Below are 11,184 nucleotides of genomic sequence, written 5' to 3'. Positions count from 1 at the left end.
ATGGGCCGGGGGCTGCTCGGGGGCCTGTGGCCGCTGCACATCGTTCTGTGGACACGCATCGCCAGCACGATCCCGCCGCACGTTCCCAAGTCGGGTGAGTGGCCCCCGCCCGGGCTTGGCGCCGGGGTCCCCGGGGCCCCGCCGGGCTGCGCTTGACAGTCGGCCCGGGAGGCGGGCGGAAGCCGGGACGTGGCCCCGGTGCCCGCGCCCCAGCACCCTGCGCTAGGACGGGTGCGTTTTTCTTTCCAAAGACCAGGAAAGTGGTCTCGGCGGGGGCGCGGGGCGCGCCCGGCCCCCTTTGTGCGGGCAGGAAGGGCGCTGCGTCCCGGGCCGCCCCCACCCCCGGAAAGGGAAGTTTGAGAAGTTGGTGATCGGTGGAGGCAGGACGCGGCCCGGGCGGCCTCCGAGCGAGCGGCGGGCACACCTGGTCCCCGGCTCGGGATCGCCCAGTGCCCTGAAAGGGCAGGGCCCCCATCCTCAGCTCTTGCCCAGGGCCACATGCCCCCGGACTGGCTTTTTGGCCCGGAGTTGCTGTAGCAAAGTTTCAAGGAGAAGGGCGATTGCCAAAAGGAAACTTGTCTCGCTCCACTGCGGGCTGGCGTGGATGCGGCAGGGAGTGGGGCTTGTCAGGTGGAAGGCGGAGTATTTACTGAGTGCCTGCTAGGCGCTAGGTGCTGGAGATGTTGCCCGGACCAGGACAGCCCCGTCTTGCGGGCTTGAAGGTTCTGTGCAATTGTTTGGTGGAAATGAAACGGAAGGGTTAAAATCGTAAATCCCCCTGCCCACCTGATCTTGGTGTCTAGGAGGTTTTGAGGGGAGAAAAATGCAGGAATTGAACTCTTAAGTATTTGTTATGTAAAGTACCGAACCCCTGAGACCTTAAAAGTTAGAAATTTTGTTAGTTCTTTGCTACAGAACTGAGAACCTGCATCTGGGGTCTGGTAATGGGAGTCTTTGGAGTTTTGGGACCTTTCTGGGCCTCAGTCTCCTCATCTGTGAAAGGACATGGTTAGATTTGGATCATTTTACGTTCCCTTCATCTTTAACATCTTTTGTCTCTCTACTCCTTTTTGGTAACTTGGAGATGCCCTGTGTGGATTTGGGATGAAATGTGGAGGATCTGACAGTCCCCATCACTCTGAGGCACACATTCTGTTTACCAAGGGCCAGGGGCAGACTTAACCTTTGGTCTTGTCTAAAAGAAATATGGACCAGTTTCTACATGGGACATTTCACAGTTCTTGAAGTGGATTGAAAATTTTTAAAAGTTATATTTTTTTACTGAAGGTGGCATGGAGATGGGAGTTTTTAAGATAATGAGGAAGGACTGTTGTAAACAAAAAAATCCTAACACGGATTTGAGTTCTACAGTTTAATAAAGTTCCACTGTTTCATCCTTGGATGCTTTCTTACTTTGCAGTACCAGAATGTTCGACTCTCTGATTATACACCAAACTCTTAAAAACTGAGTTATATTTTGCTACTATTTTAAACGTCACCCTTAATTTTCAGTGTGCCTTAAAAATCGTTAAAACTTTTGTTTCAGATTACGAAAGAAGGAAATTAGTGGGCCCTGATTCTGTTAGTCTTTGCTTAGGAGGATAAGATTTATGATTTGCAAATTCCAGACTCAGTAGTTCATGAGTCAGTCTCAGTTCATCTATATACACACTTTTAAACAATTAGCTTAAAAGCCAACTTGGCTTTTTATTTGGGCTTTTAAACAGTGTTACAAAACCCACAGATTTCACATTTTTATGGAATTAAAGCCACAAAATGGTTGAACTAAGGAATCATTTTGGATTGGTATTCATGTGAAATTACATTCTGAAGATAGTTGAAGGTCAAAGGTAGCTATAATGGAGGTGGGAAACCTAATTCCACTTGCATTTAATTTTCTATGGAAGTAAATGGTTTCAGGATTTTCCTAACGTAATTGGTAATCTGTCAACTACATTTTTCAAAATATCTTAATGCATGGTAAGATAAGAGGAAATGAGATTGTTCACAGCCTTCTCTTAGGTTACTTAAAAAATCCATCTTACATTTAGTATATTGACAAGTGAGTCAAGGACTTCAGTATAAGAGCAAACTTCACTAAGATACATACTTAAAGGTATTTTAGTTTTTGTTTTTGACTTAGTAGATTCACTCTTCCTAAATGCCTGAAATTAAGTAATTGCTCTTTGGGGGAAAACTTTAAATGTTTGAAAACTCTTCAGATCTGAAAAATATAACTTTTACTTTTCGAATACCTAACAGGAGATCCTTGTTGAGGACTCAATGTTGGTAAAAGTGTTGTACGGATAAATTTCTTTCCCCAAATCACTGCTGATTTTGTCAGGGTTCTGGAAACTGCTAGGTCCAGAATTTGATCTTTGGTCTATTTGCTTTTGTTCCCAGAAAGCACATTTTTCACCTCTAGGCCATTTATTTTTAACTAGTTATGGTTTCTATAAGATACTCATCACATTTTGGATTCCTTGCCTTTATTTATTTATTTTTGGCCACGTTGGGTCTTCATTGCTGTGCGCGGGCTTTCTCTAGTTGCGGCAAGTGTGGGGGCTACTCTCTGTTGTGGTGTGCAGGCTTCTCATTGCGGTGGCTTCTCTTGTGGAGCATGGGTTCTAGGCGGGCGGGCTTCAGTAGTTGTGGCACGCGGGCTTAGTTGCTCCGCGGCATGTGGGATCTTCCTGGACCAGGGCTCGAACCCATGTCCCCTGCATTGGCAGGCGGATTCTTAACCACTGTGCCACCAGGGAAGTCCCTCCTTGCCTTTTTTTTCAAGGTAGCACCCCACCTTGAAATGATGAGTCCTCATTGCTGTCTGTGGAGCCAGCATACCTGCTACATGGTCTGCATTTTAGTTTTCAACACAACTTTAAAAATTTTCTTTTTTTAACCATATTTTTCCAATTAAGAATGACACTTCATTGGTGCCATTGCAGAAAGTGACCATTACCCATTCTTCCTTCTCAACAGTATCTATAGAATGTCACTTTTTGCCAGGCAGGAGGCTCAGACCTGGAAACCGTATTCTGAGTGAAGAAGACAGCTCTGGTCTTTGCCTGCATTGAGTCTAACATGGGGGGGGGGGGGTGTTGAGGCCCAGAGAAGGATGTATATTTTTACCCTGTGTACTTGGAAGCATTATTGACTCTAGACCCCTTTGTCAAAAGCCCACTCTGTTGGGTGTTAAGTGTTTCCTTCCATTCCCTCCACTGTCCCTCTGAACGTGTTTTTCATTGATCTGTTCTTTTCTGTGCCTGCCTTATTCCGGGCCCCCAGTTGGGCCACCTCACTTTTGTTCAAGCTGCTGTCTGTCTGGAACTCCTGCTACCCTGGATAATTTAGATTCATCTTTTAAGACTTGACTAAAGTGTCATTCTTAAGCAAACCTGCTTTCAATGCCCTGGGTGGAGCTATAGGTTACCTCCTCCCGGGGACAGGCCTCTCTTTTCAATGCTAACAATAGTAAGGCAGAATTAGCTCTTGATGAGACTCCTTTACCCATTCTGTCAAAGGCACTGGGTTTGTCCCCCTCATTTCTCCGTCTCCAGGGTCTGTGGCAGTGCCTGGCATATCACTTAGCACCCAGGAAATGCTGAGCTGAACCTCCATTCATCCTCCAGAGGCACTGGAGGTCAGTCGAGCATTTCCACAACCAGGCAGTCACTATTTATTGGGTGTTTGGTCTGAATGGTAAAATCTTTATTGAGAATAGTTTGGCTTTGATCTCGATAGGCAATTTGGCTGTTTTATACTGTGTTATTGGTTCTTTTATTCTGATGACCTATGGAAAAAGACGACAAACATGTCAGCTTCTGACAGACATGATGGAAAGCTGCTAGAAGTTTTCATCCAACCTCTTTAGTTGTACACTTGAATTCATGTAGGGCATTCAAAGCCATTGCAAAACTTTTTCAAAGTCTTACCAAAGACATTTGCCAGTGAATACTGAATCTTCTCTCTTTTTTTTTTTTTTTCTAGAAGGTTGTTGAAATGAGACTTTCATTAAAAATGAAGTGCCGAAATCTAAACTTTGCTTTGAAGTTTCTTTTTTCATCAGGGTCTTCTGTTTTGGTTTATAAGCAGTGAAGTGAGTTGGTCTAAGGGAAGTGCAGCCCTGGGGCAGCTGCTATCTGCAGAAGAGCAGTGTGGCTATTATTTAGGTCTGATGCAAACCACCGAAACAGTTTAAAATAGGATGTGGAGGAAAAGTCCCTCCTGGCTACAGCATGGCATTATTTAGCCAATTTCCACAGAAAAGCATAACTGTCACCTTGTTGGCTTCTGCCCTCGGGGGCCTTCCATACAGCTTCAGCAGATTAACTCATGATTTTCAGTAGAAGTGATTTAGCAGATAGGTATTAGCAGCAAGAATGCTCACCATTTGTTTCACACTCCTTCTTTCCCTTGTAATATGTTGCTTCCTACCTACTTGTGGCTTCTGACCAAGGTGGGATAACGATGATTCTCCTTCTTGCCTGGCGTGTCATGAGGGTTGGGAAGCCAAGCAGGTAAGTTGGCTCATCTCAAGGACAAGTGGGGAGAAGGGAGAAGTAACATTTGAGAACCTGTTCTGAGGCAGCCACCTGACATTATTATCTAATTTAATCCTCAGAAGAAACCGACAAGATAATTTTCATTACCTTTATTTTATAAGTGGAGAAGACAGAGTCTGCACAGAGCAACTCGATGTTTGCCTCTGTGTGTGTGTGTGTGTGTGTGTGTGTGTGTGTGTGTGTGTGTGTGTGTGTGTGTTTTCTAACCTTGTCTTCCTTGTGTTCTGCTCGGCCCTTTTCCCTGGTGTATCTGTGTGTATGTGTGTTGGGATGGAAGTTAGGGAGTGAGTAAAGGGATATCATATTCAAGAAAGGGGAACTTACCATCTAATATCCATTCAATGCCCCTGAGATCATGATTTGCTTTGCTTGTACGATCTACCTCCTTCCTGATTGTCATTGTCCTACAGAAAATCAGGATAGGGTAGAGTCTCTTTGCCCAAGAAAACTCTGCTGTTCCTAGTCTGATAATTGCGTCTTGGTGGTGGGACCCACTGCGGGTGACCTGTGCCTTGACCATTGACAGCAGCTGGACATGCGCCGTTTTCAGAGATATATACTGGCAACCCCAGATTCCAGGCATGTAGGACGGGCGTCTGTGTACAGACCTCAAACAGCTGCTGAGGAGGGTGGGAAGAGTAGAATTTATCCAGTATCACCAGGGGGGTGATTTTGAAGAGTAGAATTTATCCAGTATCACCAGGGGGGTGATTTGACTTTTAGAAAACTTGTAGGTGGTTAAATATTCTTCTCCTCCCAAAAGGATCTGTCTTTTATTTGCCATAATCAGCTTTTTAGGGCTTGGCACTCAACATGGAGCAACTTGCCTGCTTGCCTGTGGTCAATTTAGGATCTCCTGCTTGGCCTCTTTAGGGTTTCCTAGCGTCTGTGTTTCGTCGGCAGGGCTGAAGCTGTAGATCATTAGAATGGACTTAGCTCAGGGCAGTTGCATGTGATGGGTGAGATTGTATCTGGGGAAGGCTTCCTGCTCTCAAGATAAGCGGCTCTTTTTTATTTTTGCTCCTTTCTGATGAGATATTCCCCACCCCCACCCCCCACCGCCAATTTTTCTGCTCAGTTAAAATATAGGCCTAGTATATGAGCAAAAGGAGCCTCTGCCCTGGGATTTAGAGGGCAGTACTTTTATTGTTCTCTGTTCAGCCCCTGTCTATGGGGTGAGGAGACTCCTGGGCCTCTGAGTCCAGAGTCACCCCTTTATAGATCAGTTTCAGGTACCTGAAACCCAAAATATGCTGCTCGGATGGCATAGACCTTTGGACCCATCTTCCTGAGGGCCTTTGTAGCCACTGGTCTACAGGCCTGAGGGGTGGCGGACAGCCGTGTATGTGTGGGGTGTGTGGGGGTGTGAGTGTTAAAACTTGGGTGTTTTACATGTCACAAGGTCCCTCTTGGTGCCAGATGAAGCAGCCAGTGGAAAGAGGAAGGTAGATTGTTGGCCGGGTTTGGGGCAGTGTTTCCCCAGTTCCAGGGCTGGTCTCTGAGCAGGTCAAGAGTTTGAAGTTGAACTTGGTCTTTTCTAAGACGTTATGGAGGTGCATTTGTCAATCAAGGTAGAAGGATAAAACCTACTTTATCGAACAGTTTGTCAGTGTGATTTATAACTTTCAATATTCTGACCTATGGTCTGTGGGCCGCCATTTGTCCCCCGGCCCTGGGTCTTCCAACGCTGGGGATTGATCTGCACCAACAACACACCTTTGCAGAGGTGTTAGGTACAAAATTAGTTATTGTTGATTATATCTTATTTTTCCTGGAGTAGAGAGATTGCTCATTAATGAAAAAGCTAAGAGTTTGGCTGTAATCATAGTGGTGTATTTCCTTGGGGAAATTCAGTTTTTCATGGCTTGTCTTTTCCTGCAGGAAACTTCAGCTATATTCATTTGACTTATTCTATCCAGGATTTCACTTACACAGTTTCTTTAAGATTTCCCAGTGCCTTGGTTGCATTTCCTCTGGGTATTGGGAACATGAGGCCTTCTCAAGCCTTCTTAAGGCCTTCTCAAGCCTTTTTAAGGAAACAAGAATATCAGAACAGATAAAGAAGTAAAAAGCTGTTAAAATACTACTATACAAGGTATAGGATTGTGAAAACTGTGCATTGCAGGGAGCTGGGGGCTTGGCAGAACAACCATGAGTGTCTTTGAAGGAAAATACAGAGTCAGGTTTGTATTTTCAATATTTGCCACTTTATCTGTTAAAGTTGTAAATCGTCATGGAGGATTTATTGGCTGTGGCAGGAAATTCACTCTGCTGCTTTGTGGATGACGGCTGGTGATCCTAAAACTCTGCAGAACTTGCCTATGGAAGGAGATGACAGTGGCTCATGCTGCTCCGAATGGTGTTAATATCTCGAGGAAGCTTCACTCGAGAGATTTTGTGGGCAGGTTTCCTGATAATGCATAGTAATGATTGTAGCTGCACTGACTGCTGCTGCCTGGACCATGTTGAGCGCTTCACGTGTATTATTTAACCTCCAAACAACTCTACAAGGTCGGCTTTATGATGCTTATTGTAAATCCTCTAGAGATCAGGGAAATTAAGGCCACTCAATTAGCAAATGATTAGGCTGGGGTTGAACCCGAGATGGTCTGGTTTGGGGACCTAGATCCTAAGTGCTAGGCTCTTCTGGACCAGGCCGCCTCGATTGATACAAACTGTTTCTCCAAGATAGCGTGGGTGCTGGGAGACTCTAGGGGTTAAGAGAAATAATGGTGAGATCCAACATTTTTCTAAGGCTTTGGTGTTTTTCATATGTTATCCCATGTAATTTCTTTAGGTAAATAAAATAACGTTTGATCCATATACCAGGTAGTCAAATGTTAGGCCTGTCTTGTGACCTTGATGGGAAAATGAAATATACACATCAGGTGATACAGCCCTGGCTGAATCATGGCATAGTTATGCCATCAAGGAATTTAGTAGGTATTCTGAATAGAACAGGCACTTTATTCGGAAGAATTGGGGGAATTCAAGGATGCATAAGTAGGTGGAGGTTATATATGGTGTGCCAAGGTGGATTTACCATGATGTGGATGGAACCTCAAGGCTTCTCCCTGGTGCAAGCCCCGCTCCTGGCTCTGGGAGGGGCCCTGGCAATGTGGTTAACGAGTGTTATCAAGGTAGAGAATATTTAAGACATCTTGCGATGCCCTGAATATTACAGCTCACCTGTAAAAGCAACTTCATAGAGGTTTTCCCAAATTTAGAGGCAGCCCAAAACATTTATATGACATTACTTATAATGAGTTATGAAGCTGGAAAAAACTTCCAAGTTATCTCAAGAATAAATTTACAAATTCTGATCAACAGTTCTAGAGGAAAGATTGAATTATTTTAAATTTTCTCTAAAGAGAATATTGTGAGATATCATTGGAAGAGGTGATCAAAGAGAATATAACCAAAAAATGTAGCAATAATATTTCAGAGGTGTATCAGGCAGTTAATTAATAAAAATATTTGTTTTCTTTTAACTTTTATATTTGTGGTATCTGCAGCTTCTTAAAATTTTAATGTGTAAGATGCCACTCTAAATTCTAAATATTCTCTTTCATACCTAAATTTCTATTCTTAATTTTTATATTCTTTTTCTTAACGAGTGCCCCTGAAATTTATAAGCTTCGACTTCCACAAGACCTGACTACATGCCTAATGGCAGGATTTGCTGGTTGGCTTAGAAAATAAATTCAAAGTACTCCTCACCCCCAACCCCATCCAAATACTCTGGAGTCTGCATTGTTACATCACCAAACCAAAATGTTTTTTTTCCTAACCTCTTCATCATTTTCCTAGTTTAGAGGCCCCATACCAGACAGAAAAGAAGTTGCAGATATGTAATTATCACAAAACCTTGATCTTGAATGATCTAATCCAGCTCTGACCCTTAGTTTGAGATTAAGAATCTGCCTCGGAGATGGTTGGTGAAGATTAAACCCTGTCGTACTGGCAATCAAGGTGTCTGGGGGACCTGGTTACCTCCTTTGGTCTCCCTGGGTCTCATTTTTCTTCTGTGTATAGTGACAAGCACTGAACTAGATGAGATTTTTAGCTTTTTATGTTCCAAAATGTTTCATTCTGGATGTTAGTAAAGGAAATCATTGTTGTTGGCTTAGGAAACATAATCCTTAGCTAATCAAAATAGAAAACTATCGAACATCATCACAGGTTGGAACTAACAAATACCACAAACATCCAATTGGAGTTCGTTGGAGACAACTGCTGTTTAAAAAAGAAACAGAAGCCATGTTTATTTTGAAATGTCCCTAGTGCAGGTGCCTGAGCAGACATCCTCACTAAAGAGCATGTTTACTGCAGCTCCCACTTTCTCCTTGCTGAAGAAAGGCTGTCTTGGTTTGGGTGGGAATACCATTTCTCTCTGGTTAATTACAGTGTTTGCATCCTCTCCTTTCTTTGAGCTGGTGAGAATGTCTGTGAAGGGTTTTCCTAAGTTAGAGAATTATGAAATGCTTTGCTATGTCTAGGAAAAGAGAGAAAGCCCTAAAGGAGCTTCTTTGTTTTTTGGGGAAAAGAGAGGAAACTTGTCTGAGTATAGTCTTGTCTTGCCTTTCAAAAATTTCTCCACCTCTTTTCTTAAAATATTCTCAGAAAAGACAGTATTTGCTCCAGATTGGCAGTTTTCAGACTGCTGTTTTAGGCAGGGGAGTAGCTGTGAGTCCTATAATCGCATTTCTATATAGTCAGCAGTGGAGGAATCTTCTAACTATTGCTTTGAATGACGGTCTTGTTGTTACCGCTCACGTTTATGTTTTATTCTCTAAAACCCATAGAATTAGGCAAAAAAAAAAAAAGAGAGAGAAAGACCATATGTGAAAAGGGACAAAAACACCCCAAAGTAACATTTTGTATTCACTATTCTGGAATCCCTTGAAGATCATTGTTCGTCAAATACTTTCTAACACTCTCAACACACCCTGGGCACTCTTACTTTCATTCTTATAATTTCTTTCTTGTCACCTCTTTTTTTTTTGTGGTACGCGGGGCTCTCACTGTTGTGGCCTCTCCCATTGCGGAGCACAGGCTCCGGACACGCAGGCTCAGCGGCCATGGCTCACGGGCCCAGCCGCTCCGCGGCATGTGGGATCTTCCCGGACCGGGGCACGAACCCGTGTCCCCTGCGTTGGAAGGTGGACTCTCAACCACTGCGCCACCAGGGAAGCCTGTCACCTCTTATTTATTCTAATGAGCAGCGGGCCAGCCAGCCTTTTCGTCTGTTGCCCTCTTCTGTTTTCCATCCCCTCCCCTTGCAGCTCTGCTGGCTCTACTTTCTCACTCTGCAGGAGCCTCACTCTTCTTTTCACATCTACTTTTTATGACTTATAGTATGCCTTGAGGCCCGAATCTTGAGCTCAAAAATGATGCCTTTCTACCATCCCCTGATAACAGCAACTAAAGATGCTCCAGTACTTTACTACTCAAAGGGTGGTCCAGCCGCCAGCAGGATCAGCATCACTGAGGGTTATGGGAAATGCAGAATGTTGGGCCCCTCCCCAGACCTACTGCACTGAATCTGCATTTTAACAAGACCCCCAAGTGATTCGTGTGTGCATTGAAGTTTGAGAAGCACTGTTGTAACAGCATGAAAACCTTTCCACAGGGGTGTCAAGTGCAGAGATTTCAGTGTGTCACATCAGACTTGTTTCTGTCACTGAGGAAGGGAAGGGTAGCTGCCCATTTTATGAAGGTGCTTCGATTCCTCCTCAGCTACAGGGCCCATTTTAACTGGGGGTAAGTAATGCTCTAAGGCTAGCAGGAGAGAGATTTGCTGAAGGCAGGTCAGTTAATGAGTGGGTTTTAACCCATCTCTCTTCCCAAAGCATCCTTCGAGGCTGCTTCCTCCACTGACTGTCCCTTGACCACCAAGTGTAGCTCCCAGGAATCCTTTTCTCTGCTGAACTCACACAATTCATCATGTTTACTCCTTAGGTGTTTAATCACAGACCACCTTGACACCTGTAGGCCTTAAATCAGTTTGGAGCTATTACACCTCAGCATTGCTTAAAATATGTCTCACTCCCTTGTATACAAATGATGTCTTCAGTAAATTACTGAATTAATGTCAGGTTTTTCAGGAAGTGGTTCTACTTTTCGACATTAAAAAAAAAATCTTCTTTTGTCTTGAGAAAGTTATTTGGTCAGTGCTCAGTGAGGACTCAGTTTTTCTTGAATCTTTCAACATTAATTTTAGACTGTTCTGAGAGCCCCACGGCTGGCTTTCTCACTGATGAGCTTCTGTATTTTACTCAACATAAGGCCATGTTTGCCCCTCAGTTACTTTTGTCTTCAAGAATTATGGGTCCCTGTCAGTTGCAACAACCGGTTCTCACAACTACTTTCTGATTTTTCCAAATAATTTTATTTTCTGACTTTTTTTTTTTTTCTTTTGACATCTTACTTGGCAAAAACAAAGACAGAAAACACTTCCCATTGCAACCTGGTCTCATGTTGCTTCATGTTCCATCAGATCTCAACTTATTTATCAGAATAACTTTCAAATTTTAATACCTAGAGTCTCTTAATCAGACATTATTTACAATAGGAACACAGTTACAGGAAATGCATTTTTGCTCTTAAATTATGCTAC

The 11,184-nt window shown here is 43.7% G+C and overlaps 1 protein-coding gene across 2 annotated transcripts in view; it reads left to right on the top strand.

Annotated features, from left to right (window-relative positions):
* TGFBR2 (transforming growth factor beta receptor 2) overlaps window positions 1-11,184 on the top strand; it is a 90,831-nt gene continuing 79,647 nt past the window's right edge. For both annotated transcript variants that reach the window (XM_007455936.1, XM_007455937.1), the window contains exon 1: window positions 1-94. In XM_007455936.1, coding sequence (XP_007455998.1) covers window positions 1-94 — 94 coding nt within the window. The remainder of the gene's footprint in view (window positions 95-11,184) is intronic.

The sequence above is a fragment of the Lipotes vexillifer genome, unplaced genomic scaffold, assembly GCF_000442215.2.
Source record: "Lipotes vexillifer unplaced genomic scaffold, Lipotes_vexillifer_v1.1 scaffold1221, whole genome shotgun sequence".
NCBI classification, from domain to species: Eukaryota; Metazoa; Chordata; class Mammalia; order Artiodactyla; family Lipotidae; genus Lipotes; species Lipotes vexillifer.
The sequence above is the reverse complement of the archived record's forward strand: the minus strand, read 5'-3'. Positions and strand labels throughout refer to the sequence as shown.